General features: G+C 38.2%; 1 protein-coding gene across 2 annotated transcripts in view; it reads right to left on the reverse strand.

The window, feature by feature from the left end:
* KPNA1 (karyopherin subunit alpha 1) overlaps window positions 1–15,735 on the reverse strand; it is a 69,062-nt gene that overhangs the window by 4,687 nt on the left and 48,640 nt on the right. For both annotated transcript variants that reach the window (XM_055393912.2, XM_088837522.1), the window contains exons 7-12: window positions 15,038–15,126; window positions 14,601–14,700; window positions 13,882–14,045; window positions 12,382–12,460; window positions 5,597–5,722; window positions 3,597–3,724 (exon numbers count right to left, since the gene is read on the reverse strand). In XM_055393912.2, the coding sequence (XP_055249887.1) occupies window positions 3,597–3,724; window positions 5,597–5,722; window positions 12,382–12,460; window positions 13,882–14,045; window positions 14,601–14,700; window positions 15,038–15,126 (686 nt within the window). The remainder of the gene's footprint in view (window positions 1–3,596; window positions 3,725–5,596; window positions 5,723–12,381; window positions 12,461–13,881; window positions 14,046–14,600; window positions 14,701–15,037; window positions 15,127–15,735) is intronic.

Genomic DNA, 15,735 nt, shown 5'->3' on the forward strand with positions numbered 1-15,735 from the left:
GTTACTTAAACAGACGACTTACATGTCTGCACTTAAGCTGGCCACTGACTTAAAAAGGCAACATCAACTGGATATTTCAGAGACTTGTTCAGAATCTCCAAATTGTCCTCAAGCTTGATCCTGGTCTATGTTTGATGTGATCTCCTCTCCCCACTAGAAATCTTGGTTCAGTGACCTCTAATCCTTATATTTTCTTTTAAAACCTCATTACTTTTGTAATACTGTCTGGTTGTAAAATCTTTTATTATGAAAACCAGTGTACTAAAAACTTGATTCAGGATTAAAAACAAACTTTAAGTTATAATAAGCTTCTAGAACTTGTATATAATTAAATTAATAAATATTGACTAAAACTATTTTAAAATGACAAAACAATGTGCTAATAAGTAAATTCAGAGTTTTGAAGGTGTGAGTAGATTTTATCTGCAAAAACATGGTATTAGTACTTCTTGTATTCTGGCACAGTTCATTCAATGAGTTCTGGGTTCCCAATTCTAGCCATTTAAATTATACCTCCTAACAAGATCAGCAACCCACTCCAGTGTTCTTGCCTGGAGAATCCCAGGGACGGGGAAGCCTGGTGGGCTGCCGTCTATGGGGTCGCACAGAGTCGGACACAACTGAAGTGACTTAGCAGTAGCAGCAGCAACAAGATCAGAGGAATTTAAGGTGCTATTTTCTGCTGCAATCACTCATCTTTGGAGACTTAAGGACCACCATAGTGGTGTTTCACTATTGATACAAGTTTCTCCAAAGTATCCATCAAAACAGAGGACCAGGGGAGCTGGGCTGGTAGGAGATGGAAAGTCATACCACTCTGAGAAAAGCATGGTTCAAGTCTGGAACTGGCTCCAATGAATGGTGTATTTCAAACACCTGGATAAAGCAATCAGTGATAAAGCAATCACTGACGGTAGGTGGCTTTGTGTCAGGAAAGGATTTCATTAAGAAAATTTCTGATAAGCAACAAACTCACCATATCTTAAACCATATCTCTTAAGACAGGATTTTGCTTCTTCTGTGTCCTATTTTTATCAAAAGCATCACTTTTTTCTTCAGTCTTTGGCTCTTTCCTTTCCTTTTCGATCTATTAGCAAATCCTATAGCTCTCTCTCCCATATTTAGACCCACACCTCACTGCTACAGCAATTATATATATTTTTTGCTCACACAGCATTTGGGATCTTTAGTTTCCACTAGGGATCAAACCTATATGCCCTGCAGTGGAAGCAGTGGGGTCTTAACCACTGGACTTTGAGGGAAGTCCAAGTCCTTACAGCTATTACCGTAATTTTGGCCATCACTACGTACTAAACTATTAATACTACAATGGCATCTTAACTGCTCTCTTTCCTCTCCTCAAAACACTGTCTTCTTCGTATCACTTTTAATATTTAAGACACTCCAAAGTCTTCCCAATATCCAAGATTAATGCCTTCATCCCAGTTTTCAAAGTCTATCTACCACTTAATTCCTCATCCCCTATAGAGAGACTGATTTGCCTCTTCCAATAACATTTACTGTGCACATTCCTTCATATTCTCTCCTCCAAAACTGCCAAATCTCTACTCAAATGGTAAGTTTCATCTCTTTTATGAAACTTTAATTCCAGGCAACATTATTTATCCTTCAGTTTTAAGAACTGTAGTATTTATTATTAGCATTTGATTATATTAAACCTAAAATTATGAATACTTCCCAAGTAATTCATAACTGCTTCCTGTATCTAAATCTTGTCTTCTCAACAAGAATAAGCAAAAGCCACATAGATGTCTTTTATCAGTAATAAAGTCAGTTTATTTTCTATAATTTAGACTGTAGTATTTTCATAATAATCTTTCAGTATAACTCTTTAATTAAGAAAAAATGGCTAGGAGATTGATAATTAACTTCACTATTACAAATAGCTATGCTGAATTTTAATAAGGGATAGGAGCCATTACATTCCTAACAGCAAAACACCCTGAATACTTCCTGATGGATACCATAGTATTTTTTAAATGTCTTTAAAATATATACATGTACAGTTTCACTATGTTAATTAAGAAAACATACTGGTATAAAATATAGTGACGAAAATTATAAATCTGAATCTGAACATAAAACTTGACTATCAACTGTTCCGCGTGCATGCATGTTAAGTTGCTTCAGTCACGTCCGTTCGGTTCCGTTCCGTCGCTCAGTCGTGTCCGACTCTTTGCGACCCCGTGGACTGTAGCCTACCAGGCTTTTCCGTCCATGGGATTCTCCAGGCAAGAATACTGGAGTGGGTTACCGTTTCCTTCTCCAGGGGATCTTCCCGACCCAGGGATCGAACCCGGGTCTCCCGCATTGGAGGCAGACGCTTTAACCTCTGAGCCACCAGGGAAGCCATTCTGTGCAATCCCATGACTGTAGCCCACCAGGCTCCTCCATCCATGGGATTCTCCAGGGAAGAATACTGGAGTGGGTTGCTATGCCCTCCTTCAGGGGCTCTTCCCGACCCAGCTTTGAACCTGCATCTCTTACACTGGCAGCCAGGTTCTTTATCACGAGCGCCACCTGGGAAGCCCCATCAACTGTTCTAATAACTTCTATATTACTTTATATTACTGCCATCTGGTGGCCACATATTTAAAAATCATAATACTACAAACCAGAATTTTGAAGATTAAAAAAGATCCAATCTCATACAAATATGTTCTGAAGACCATTTGAAGTTCTCCTTGACTATACATGATGAACTTTACTTAAATAGCTACTGCATGTGTTAATCTATTTAAATTGTATTATTTCAGGTATATACTTCTGATTTTCTATAACTGATCAGTTTTTGAAATCTTAGGACTACTTTACGTTCTCATGTTGAAATTCCAAACACAGCACTAAAAGTCAGCACTGGCTGAGCACCTACATTTAATCCACAAAGAAACAATATCAGAAGTAGCTATGTTTCCCCCATGTTACATATGCAGAAAAGGTGAATGGTTTAACACTCATTGGTAACCATCTTCTCCTCATTTGAATTCCCCAAAGTACGTGAAGGCAGGATATATCCATAATTAAGCATTTGATTATATGATATTCATTTGAGGAATTGATTCCTACCCATATTTCTGCATTCTCTAGCCATTAAGGTTGTAAGTTCCTGCTCTAGGGGCCATTTAAGTCTCAAACTATTACAGATCTCTCCCTTTACTGAATAATAGTACTTTAGGAGACTTGCCTCTACTGAATTTGGTACTTTCATACTTCTCTTTTAAGTCTGTGCATTTCTATTATTAAGTCATCTAAATAAGAAATACCAAGTTAGCTATTAAAGTTGGACTCTTAAGAATTCTACAAGTAATCTACTGGACTACCCACAATGTTTTTGATCAGAGTAGGCTCAAGCCACCCCTATAAGGATTTTGATGGCCTCAAACCTCAACTATGCCTTCCCCCTCACGTTCCAGAATTATCTTTAGCAATAAAGAATGGGCGAAATATTAAGAAATCAAATATACACTTGAGTCTAATTATGAAACTGAACAATCTTCCAAGAGGCCAGAGTTGAGTATTCTTAACTGGGAGACAGAATGATTTTCTTCACAAGACAGGACTTGACTAGTACTTACTTGATCTGTTCAGCTGATCCTCCAGAAGTTGCATTTGTGATGGCCCAAGCAGCTTCTTTCCTTGTCCGAAACTCAGCAGTTTGTAATATACTAATGAGGGCAGGGAAAATGTTGGCATCTATCACAGTCTGAAATTAAAGAAAGGAAATTACAAGAGTTGTAAAAATGTTCATGATGCTACTTATAACTTTTCAGCAAGCTTTACTAATGTCACTCCTCCCCTGTTAAAGATACATCAGAAGTTAACTCCTCATTACCCCAAACTTTTTGGCTACACTTAGTTACACTAACATCCTCCCTGGAGTTTGTGACCTTGTAATCTCCTAGTTTTCTCTTCTACATGGGTTCTTTTCTCTTTTATTGTTCTCTTATTCCATTCACAATAACAAATTTTAAAGGTTAAATTCTGTTTCTCTGCCACTCTCCTTTCTTTCATAGCATCCACTCTCACATGTGTGTTCTACAGCTCCAGTTCCCACTTCTCACTGGAATCCCAGTCCAAGGTGGCTGAGAGCTTAGTTTACATCTGCTATCCACCTTAAACATATTACCTGCTCTATCAGGTCTTTTTTCAAACCTCTCTAGTTCACAAAGGCTGTTTTGTATTTATTTCAGTTCAGTTCAGTCGCTCAGTTGTGTCCAACTCTTCGCGACCCCATGAATCACAGCACGCCAGGCCTCCCTGTCCATCACCAACTCCCAGAGTTCACTCAAACCCACCTCCATTGAGTCGGTGATGCCATCCAGCCATCTCATTCTCTGTCATCCCCTTCTCCTCCCGCCCCCAATCCTTCCCAGCATCAGAGTCTTTTCCAGTGAGTCAACTCGTCACATGAGGTGGCCAAAGTATTGTTTATTCATTCTAAATTCAGTCACCAAGTCCCCCTTACATTCTCAATTCAGAACATCTTAAGTTCATCTTTTCCTTTAGCACTGCCACTATTTTACTCCAAGCCACAACCTCCCACCCAGATTATCAGAATAGCCCTTAGTTAGACAGAGTACTTTTACTCAGTCCCTCTCATATACTAAAGTAGTCTTCCTCAAATTGCTTTCTTCATGCTTCTCCTCAGTTCAAGAACCTAAAATGGGTTATCATTTCCTATATCAAAAAACTGAGGAATTCTACACAAGAGCTTGATGGTAGCAGACAATAAACTACAGCTGAAAACATACTATAAATTGCCACAGCTATAAATCTCAGTCCCTGACAGCCTTCTGGGGGATGACTAACAATGTTTTCCTGGTCAAGAACTCTATTATACCATTGAAGGAAATCAGTAAAGTTTAGTGGAAAGATACTTCATCTTGGTTCTGTCATTTACTGAAGGTATCTATGAGCAAATAATTTTATTTCTCTGAGCCTCAGTTTCATATAATCAAGAATGTTGGATTAGATGACCTCTACAATTCTACTCAGCTCAAAGTCTATGGTATATCTGTTCTACCTTGTTCCAGCCTTTCTCATGGTCTATCCTGAAACATTTGGCCCACTGTTAAGTCTCTCAGTTGGGTCACTACCCAACTAATACAAGAACAAATATCAAGGGCAGACAACCACTTAGAGAAAACTAGGTCCCCAAAGATTCGTGAAAAACTGAAGCAATCTAACACGAGTCTATTAAAAAATAAATAAATGTTTTACTTGGCAAGAGTAAAAAGCCAATCTATTTAGCATAAAGTCCATCAAAACATTTTGAAAATACAAGATACTATGTCTCAGATCTTGGCAAATTATCAAATATTTAAGGCAAAGAGAAAAAGCCAAAGCCTAAGTGTAAGTTTCAAAAGACTTAACCTCTATAATTCGATAAAAAAACTAAGTAGTAGACTAAACAAGACAGCACTGGAAATTAGTGGTCTCCAAGGCAATAATAAAAAAAATACACACACACACACACACACACACACACACACACACACACATGCACTTTAAATGCTGACTGAAAAAACCCTTAAATAATAAAGATATAGAATAAAGATGGGTGATATGAGATTACCTGGATCTGTGCCCTATTTCCAGCTGTGATATTAGATATTGTCCAACATGCCTCCTTTTTGATAGACTCCTTTGGGCTACTCAGCAAATGCAACAAACTCTGCAGAGCTGAGCAATTCAAAATTACCTAAAGGAAAAGTTTGAAAAGGTTACTTATTGTATTGATCCAAACAGAAATAAATCTCTAACTCACATACTTTATTTTAGGAAATTACAGGCAAAAAAAAAAATCTCTCCTTGAAATTTTAAACTTTATATATGTCAAAAAGTATTCACTGCTAATAAGAATTCATTTCTAAGATTATCAAAGCAATTTCATTATATATACTCACAACTGCTAAACATAATATATAGCACAGTGTGCCTTATTCACTTTACTATGCCTATAGCATATTAAAATATCTTTCCAGTAAGTGGCCAGAAATTAGTAAGTGATCTCAGATTTTTTAAGTCTTCTGATGACTCTCTACCTGGTAGTCAACAAATCAATATATACTTAGTTAAGAATACCAGGTGCAGTGCTTGCTTCGGCAGCACATATACTAAGAATACCAGGTGCTTTACAGGATACAAAGATGGAAAATACATGCCCCCAGCTATCAAACAGCTTACAAAGGTGAAGAAAGTAAGACAAACATAAGTGAATGAGGAAATGTACTCTACTGGAAATTAAAATCATAAAAGTTATAATAATTAAAATAATATGTGACAGGCTCAAGAATCAATCATTAAAGAAGAGAAAAGTGAAAGTCGTTCAGTCCTGTCCAACTCTTTGCGACCCCATGGACCATGCAGTCCATGGAATTCTCTAGGCCAGAATACTGAAGTAGGTAGCCTTTCCCTTCTCCAGGGGATCTTCCCAACCCAGGGATCGAAACCACCTCTCCTGCACTGTAGGTGGATTCTTTACCAGTTGAGCCACAAGGGAAGCCCCTAAAGAAGAGAACAGCATATCTAGTCTAGAAACAAATACAAGTATTTATCAAGAATTAAGTATACATACTTTTTTCTTCAAGAAAGTATTAACTGACTGGTAGTCTTATTTAATAGATGGTTCTAGTGAAGAAGGGGAGATTCCCTGGTGGCTCAGATGGTAAAGCGTCTGCCTGCAATAAGGGAGACCGGGGTTCAATCCCTGGGTTGGGAAGATCCTCTGGAGAAGGAAATGGCAACCCACTCCAGTACTCATGCCTGGAAAATTCCATGGCTTCTCCGAAAAGAGTCGGACACAACTAAGCTACTTCACTTTCACTTTTCTAGTGAAGAACTAAAGAACCTCTTGATGAAGATCAAAAAGGAGAGTGAAAAAACTGGCTTAAAACTCAACATTCAAAAACCTAAGATTATGACATCTGGTCCTATCACTTCATGGTAAATAGATGGGGAAAATGTGGAAATTGTCAGATTTCATTTTCTTGGATTCCAAAATCAATGTGGATGACTGCAGACACAAAATTAAAAGATACTTGCTCCTTGGAAGAATAGCTATGACAAACCTAGACAGCGTATTTAAAACCAGAGATATCACTTTGTCGACAAAGGTCCATATAGTCAAAGCCATAGTTTTTCTAGTAGTCATGAATGGATGTGAGAGTTGGACCATAAAGAAGGCTAAGTGCCAAAGAACAACACTTTGAAACTGGTGTTGGAGAAGACTTGAGAGTCCCTTGGACTGCAAGATCAAACCAGTCAATCCTAAAGGAAATCAGTCCTGAATATCTACTGGAAAGTCTGATGCTGAAGGTGAAGCTCCAAAACTTTGGCCACCTGATGTGAAGAGCTGACTCACTGGCAAAGACCCTAATGCTGGGAAAGATTGAGGGCAAGAGGAGAAGAGGGTGAAAAAGGATGAGATGGTTGGATGCCATCACTGGCTCAATGGACATGAGTTTAAGTGAACTCAGGGAGATAGTAAAAGACAGAGAAGCCTGGTGTGCTGCAATTCACAGGGTCGCAAAGAGTTAGACGTGATTCAGGAGACAGACTGAACAACAAGGACTGCTAGAATAAGGGGTAACTAGTTGAAAAAAAATTTTAAATCAATTCTTAACCCCAAACAGTTACTAAAATAAATTTGCAACCTATTTAAAGAGTAAATATAAAAAAGAAACCATAAAGCAAAAGAAAATATTAATATAAATTAGCCAGTTAACAGCTGGTTTGGGGGACAGTGAAGGACTTTCCAAGAATCAAAAACAGTAGAAGAAATTATCGGGGAAAAATTAAAATTTTACCAAATAGAAATTTCTGTATGTCAAGAAATTCATGAAAATTAAAATGCACAGCAATGTGAAAAAGCATTTGCAACAGAAAAGGTTGCTGTCTTTAGTATGTAAACTGATAAGAGAAACTACAATTTTAATAGCAAATTACCTCACAAAGAAATGAAAATTAAAATGAAGCCAATTTTTGCCTATTAACTCAAAAAGAAACAAAACTTGAAGTTTAACAAGTACAGAAGACACAGCATATGGAAGGATTCAGTTCAGTTCAGTCGCTCAGTCGTGTCCGACTCTCTGCGACCCATGAATCACAGCACGCCAGGCCTCCCTGTCCATCACCAACTCCCGGAGTTCACTCAAACTCATGTCCACAGAGTCGGTGATGCCATCCAGCCATCTCATTCTCTGTCGTCCCCTTCTCCTCCTGCCCCCAATCCCTCCCAGCATCAGAGTCTTTTCCAGTGAGTCAACTCGTCGCATGAGGTGGCCAAAGTATTGGAGTTTCAACTTCAGCATCAGTCCTTCCAATGTTGATAGGCTACCACAAAGTACTGAATTAAGAAAACATCAGTGAAACTATTAAGCAAAGGTTCTGTACCCAAAAAATTAACAGGCTAGAAAGAAAAATGAAACTAAAACACTGCAGTCCAAATTCCTAAGTCTTTCAAGGTTCTTTATCTCATAGGCATTAAAGCTCAATGTTTCTAGAAGGAAAATAATGTGAACAGTTATTTTAAAAAAGATTAAGCAGTTATTAGGAAGAATACACTTGAGAGGTAAATGCCTAGGAGAGCAGGAGGATAAATACAGTAGGCACAGCAACAACCACTGCATGTGAGAAAACAGGGCCCAAACTAAGGTGATCAGGTGTGGACCTAGGAACAATGAAGGGGCTTGCCTGGTGGCGCGGTGGGTAAGATTCTGCCTGCCAGTAACGCAGGGGATACGAGTTTGATTCCTGGTTGGGAAGATTCCATATGCCACAAAGACTGTGCACAACTACTGAGCCCAGGCTCTAGAGCCTGCACGCTGCAATCACTGAAGCCTGCATATTCTAGGGCCCATGAGCCGCACCCTACTGAGCCTGTATGTCACAACTACTGAAGCCTGCACACCTAGAGCCCGTGCTCCACAACAAGAGAAAGCACTGCAACGAGAAGCCCTCACACCAAAATGAAGAGCAGCCCCTGTGTGCTAAACTAGGGAAAGACCCCACAAAGCAACAAAGACCCAGCACGGCCAAAATTCAATAAAAATGCTAAGAACCCGTAAGACCTGCTGACTTGCTATCAAAAAAAGCATGAGAGATGGAGACACCAAACATGACTGCAAAGTTTCAAGAGTGGGTGAATAAATCATACCATTAATTGAAGTGGGAAAAATCAAAACTTGGAACTCACTTTGTGGGTGAGAAGATAAGAGTGAGACAGATACTGGATACATGTTACTGGAACTTGAGAGAGATCAGAACTATATATAGATTCAGAACTTCATTTATTAGGTAAATATTTTTTGAGTCTCCATACATTGTGCCTGGGACAATTATAGAAGCACAAAAGTGAAGAAGATTGACACAGTTCCACCTCTATAAGCTTACAATCTAGCAGACAGTTATCATACAGTGGTAAGTGCTATGACAGATGAAACAAAGGAGGTTGCACCTAATTTAAGAGTTAGCTTCTCAGAGAATAATAGCAAGACTTGAAGAATGACAAGACATTAGTGGCAGAATGCGAGTTTGTGTGAGGGACTGGTCAGAGCAGGGATGGGGGATGGAGACATATATCCCATGCCGAGGGAAGCAAGCTCTGTGTTAAATTTCAGAACCTGGGTGTGTCACAGCTATTACATAGGAATAAACATGGCAAAAGCATACAGCATAGCGTAGGAAGGGGTAGACAATTTTTTTTTCAATAGCAAATTCACTGATATGGTTTTAAAATTCAGAAAATAAAAAGGACTATATAGTTTTTAGCTTCCTTTCCATTCCTATACCTCAGCTACCCACAGAGACAACAAATGTTATTAGCTTCCTGTGTGTGCTTCCTGAGAAATTTTATGCAATTACAAACACACACAAATATTGTTTTTTTCTCCTCTCCTCTCCACCACTCTTACACAAATAGTAATGTATGCTACATTCTATTCTGTGCCTTGTTTTCCTTTTTAAACAACAGAACCTAAAAAACATTCCATATATTAAAACACACTTAACAGGTTCTTCATTCTGTTGCATAGCATTTCATTATACAGGTGCCAGACTTCAAAGGATCTTAGAACACTATCCAAGAACAATCGGGGGCTATAAAAAGATTTTAAGAGAATGACACGATCAAATTTGCACGTTACAAGCATCCTTCTGGTGACATGGGAAAAGTACAGGAAGAAATGTGTGAACTAAGCACTGCAAGGAATGAGCAGAAATGACCATACTGACTGATAAAGGTAGAAGAAAGGTAGTAATCAAACTAATGTCCAAGTTTTTGGCTTGGGCAACCACTGGGGTCATTCACCAAGACAGGAACGTAAATAAGCAGAGGGCCAGTTATACTAGGAAAAACAACAGTTCCTCTGTGGACAGAATAATTTTAAAGTAAATATTAACAGCTGGAAGACACCTGAGAACAAAGTCTCTTTAATTTTAGAGAACAGAAAAGTGAAGATATTAAATGTCTTGCTGAAAGTCAGAGCTGGTTAAGAGCTAAAGCTGAAACCTAATCCCCTACAGAGGATAATCCCATAAAGAGAAAAGAACAGGTAAAGGAACTTGCTAAAGAAAAATAAATGGTCAATGAGGCAGGAGACCCAAAATACTTCAACACCACAGAAGCCTAGGAAGATAATTTTAAAGATGATGCCAATGCATCTGAGGGATCAAGAATAAAAACAGCTAGAAGAATCCACCGTGAGTGATGTATCTTGATATAAAAGTTGAATGGACTAGAGGATAACATTAAGAACTAGGAGGGAAGATCCTCCTCACTTAGGAAACTTTCCAAGTACAAAATGGAGGAAGCTACCAGGGAAGATGAGATGAAACTGACAGAAAGGATGCTACTGGAAGCTTCTGATGCTCCAGGAATCCCTTCAAGTAGAAGTAGTGAAAATAAATCTAACCAAATGGATAAGCGTCACTATTGTGTGTGTGTTGTTTCAGTCGCTCAGTTGATTGTTTGTGACCCGAAGGAGCCCACCAGGCTCCTCAGGAACCCAAGACTGCTACAAGCAGTATATCAAGACAGAGATACAGATAGTGAAGGTACTCAAAGTAGCTGCCAAAGCTAACATTTAACCAACATTAATGAAACAGCATCAATTCTTCGGCGATCAGCTTTCTTCACAGTCCAACTCTCACATCCATACATGACCACGGGAAAAACCATAGCCTTGACTAGACAGACCTTGGTTGGCAAAGTAATGTCTCTGCTTTTTTATATACTATCTAGGTTGGTCATAACTTTCCTTCCAAGGAGTAAGCGTCTTTTAATTTCATGGCTGCAATCAGCATCCGCAGTGATCTTGGAGCCCAAAAAAATAAAGTCTGACACTGTTTCCACTGTTTCCCCATCTATTTCCCATGAAGTGATGGGACCAGATGCCATGATCTTCGTTTTCTGAATGTTGAGCTTCAAGCCAACCTTTTCACTCTCCTCTTTCACTTTCATCAAGAGGCTTTTGAATTCCTCTTCACTTTCTGCCATAAGGGTGGTGTCATCTGCATATCTGAGGTTACTGATATTTCTCCCAGCAATCTTGATTCCAGCTTGTGCTTCTTCCAGCCCAGCGTTCCTCATGATGTACTCTGCATATAAGTTAAATAAGAAGGGTGACAATACACAGCCTTGACGTACTCCTTTTCCTATTTGGAACCAGTCTGTTGTTCCATGTACAGTTCTGACTGTTGCTTCCTGACCTGCATACAGGTTTCTCAAGAGGCAGGTCAGGTGGTCTGGTATTCCCATCTCTTTCAGAATGTTACACAGTTTATTGAGAACCACACAGTCAAAGGCTTTGGCATAGTCAATGAAGCAGAAATAGATGTTTTTCTGGAACTCTCTTGCTTTCTCCATGATCCAGCGGATGTTGGCAAGGAGATCCAACCAGTCCATTCTAAAGGAGATCAATCCTGGGTGTTCATTGGAAGGAATGATGCTAAAGCTGAAACTGCAATACTTGGCCACCTCATGCGACGAGTTGACTCACTGGAAAAGACTCTGATGATGGGAAAGGTTGGGGGCGGGAGGAGAAGGGGACGACAGAGAATGAGATGGCTGGATGGCATCACCGACTCTGTGGACATGAGTTTGAGTGAACTCTGGGAGTTGGTGATAGACAGGGAGGCCTGGCGTGCTGTGATTCATGGGGTCGCAGAGAGTCGGACACGACTCAGGACACGACTCAGCGACTGGACTGAACTGAACTGAACTGAACTGAACTGAATGAAACAGAGTATCAATTCTCCCCAATAATACAGAGTTAAATACTGTAATAGAAACATACTCACGGCTGGGCTGCTTCTCAATGTGCTATTTTGGAAGGAAAAAAAGTTACCGTTTATTCATACCTGTGTCTGAATATCATCTCCTGTGACAATGTTTCCAACAGCCCTCAAAGCAGGAGAAACCACTTTATAATCATTATGCCTGCAACCATAAAAAGAAAAGATGTATTATATCCAGCAGTAACATCTGTAATCTCCTTTCCTTAGAGCTAAAACCCAAGAGATAAGTGATAGGATCTTGGACCAGAAAGGTACAAGGAACCCTATCAGGATGAGGAAATGTTTTTGGTGTACCCAAGAAGGACTGTCTTTCCCTTATTTAATATTTTTGGATAAAAGCTACAAATCTGTTCTAAAAACCTTTCCCAAGTATTTCATCACCTAGAGTCCAAGTTTTCCCTACCATTCTTTAAAACCGGTTTCATTTCCTCTTTACTTGGTTTCCATGGTTGCTGGGATACTAGAGAGTAACAGTAACATTTATATATCACTTTTTAAAGTTTTACAAATTATTTCATTTTCACAGAAATAAAAACATGTCAACAGTTGAATTACCTTGAGAATGAGTCAGGCTCCATACTTCAAATATTAAACTCTTTCTACTCAACTTCTGTTAACTTAGTGGTCTGAAAACCCCCTCCAAAATCTTTTACATAGCTGAGGACAGATATTAAGTTTTGACTTCAGGCTAAATAAGTTAATATCCTTTATCTTTCCTTAAATATCTTATTTTCACTCCCGTTTAATGAGATTGATCACTCTTTTCAAAACTATGCCAGTTTCTTTTAAAATATATAGTAAAAGTGATTAAAGAGTACAAAAGATTACTTCCCAGATTCTGAATGCTGTACTTCTGACTCCTCCAGCATCACACTACTTTTAATTCACAAAAGCATTATGCTACTGATCTGTACCCAGTCTGTGGCCAGTTATCATCCCAGAGTTTTATACTGTATATATTATACTATCTAATCTATTCCATGTGTCATCTTTGGAACAAAGTTTCCTTCCATTTACTTTGTACTTACTCCAATAAATTTCACATGGCTTGTAATTATACTATTTCCCCATTATGTTATCACTCTGACTTTTTCTCCAAAAGTATTTTCTAAAAATTTGATTAACATAGTCTCATTAGTTATGCCATCAGTATATGTTCTACTTCATAAATGAAAGGGATCCAAAGAAAATAAAATTCAAGGTCTGAAACTAGTTTAGGTTAAGCTTTAAAAGAGCTTAGACTAAGTGAGCCTAGACTATATGAGACAAAAGATAAGTTTGCTATCCAGTGGTTTGTCTCAGAATATTAAGTATGAGCTAGAATTAAATAGATCAGAGTTATCCAAATGTTTTTGCTAAAGGGCTGCTTACAGAGGAAGAGAGAGAGAGGCTCTTTATAACCCTCAAAACAAAAAAACAAACATTTAATGTGACTATAAAAAAGTAACAAAGGACAGTAGCCCAAAGCACAATAAATCAGTATAATACATTAATACTTGAGTATCAGCAACTAGAAAACTAATATGAGAGATGAACACACACACTTTCTTAAAGATATCTTACATCAACAGCTCCACAAGTCTCCTACATACTCCTGCATCAATGACTGCTTGAATTTTATCATTGGGTCCATCTGATAGATATGAGAGGGCCCAGCAGGCATCAGCCAGTACATCAGTGTCACTGACAAACAGCAACCAGGAAAGCACATTCAGACAAGGGGAAACCTGTAAAGGAAAGGTGACATGATTATGAAATTCAATAAAATAAAAGCAAGTGAGGAGTGGGGATCCAGAAAGCAACCAGGCACACACCTGGTGACTTCTGGGGTGATTAATACTTCTAGAGATGGAGGATTAAGTGGCCAAATGACATTTCCACCTTGCAGTTTACTTTGATGAAGTAGTCAGAGCCCAAGGAAAACAATTTCAAAGAGCAAAGTTTAACATATACCAATTCTCAGGGTGGGATTCCTTATCAAAATACTCTCTGTGGATCACAGATAAAGCAATTTTCCTAAGTGCTAAAGCTAAGAAATTCTACATTTTAGATACTTTGTTATGAACAAAAAAATGCCACATTTTAAGGCTAGTTCAGACCTTTCTACAGGCAGTGAAGATTTATCCCAAATTCAAACAAAAACAAAGACTTAGTTTTCTAGAAACAAAACTCTAACATTTTAGTTTATTAAAAATCATTCCCTTTCTATTCACATTAACATTGGTTTCTACACTTTTTTAACTGTACTTTTTCTGCCAATTTCCCACAAGCATAATCCTTACCTTTGCAAATTCTGGAGGTGGACTTTTCCCTCTACAGAGATTAGACAAAGCCCACACTGCATTCCGGGTCATAGTCAGGCGGTTCTGCTTTGAAAATAACCTATAAGCATAATGGTAAATGATATAATGGGCATCAATTCTCTGATGGCATATGATAAATATTTAACCACTTAATGCTATTGATAGATAGATGTCTTCAAATAGCTCTTCTCCAGAACAAGAAAGTTTAATTCTAACAAAAAGAGTTCAGAATTTTAGTACTTCTTTTTACACACCTGAATAAGAGACAGTGCCCAAGGAAATGAGCTGAACAAGTTAATAAGAAAATACTTGTAATGAAAAGCAACACTAGGAAATCCAAAATGATTTCCAAAGATGTACTGGTTTCTGAAGAACTTCCCATATTTTTATTACTCACAAAAAAGAAAGAAACTTACTGCAGAAGAGGAGGAAGAATATTGCAGTCTAAGACATAGTCCCTGCACATGGTACTATCTCCAGCAATGTTGCCAAGAGCCCAGACTGCCTGTGAAAGAATTATTCATTAATGACAGGCTGCAGAGTTTAATTTTCTCATATTTCTTTCAAAAAAGATGCCAACATACTACAAAAACTCTTTACAAAATAATACAGCAGCTAACCAACATATTGTACATGGACATCAACTACTAACACCTCTAAGCTCACTCATCAGGGAGTCAAATGAAACTGTAGAAGATCAGTAATATTAAAAGTATACATGTGAATATACTCATGGTAGTGAAGTCATTAAAAAGAGGTACCAGTTCTTATATATGTTCTTTACCTTAGGGGGTCCTATCCTTAAGTAACATTCCATGCAGCCCTTGGAACATAGCAGAGATCCAAATGGTTTACTCAGATGATTTAAAATGTATTTTAAGCTTGCTTACAAAAGAAAACAGTGAGCCAAGAAATTAAGAATTATAAAAATGCAGAAAACTTGACTCAATTTTGCGAGGTGGATATACTCTCAATCTTAACTGTAATCTTTCATGGGTACACACATATGTTAGAACTTACAAATTATACACTTTAACCATATGTAGGTTGATTATACCTGAAAAAAGTTGTACAATAAAATCGTACTCATTTGGTAATAATTTGTATTTATGAA

Source organism: Moschus berezovskii, chromosome 1, assembly GCF_049115385.1.
Source record: "Moschus berezovskii isolate FMDL1 chromosome 1, NW_MosBer_1.0, whole genome shotgun sequence".
Classification (NCBI taxonomy): domain Eukaryota; kingdom Metazoa; phylum Chordata; class Mammalia; order Artiodactyla; family Moschidae; genus Moschus; species Moschus berezovskii.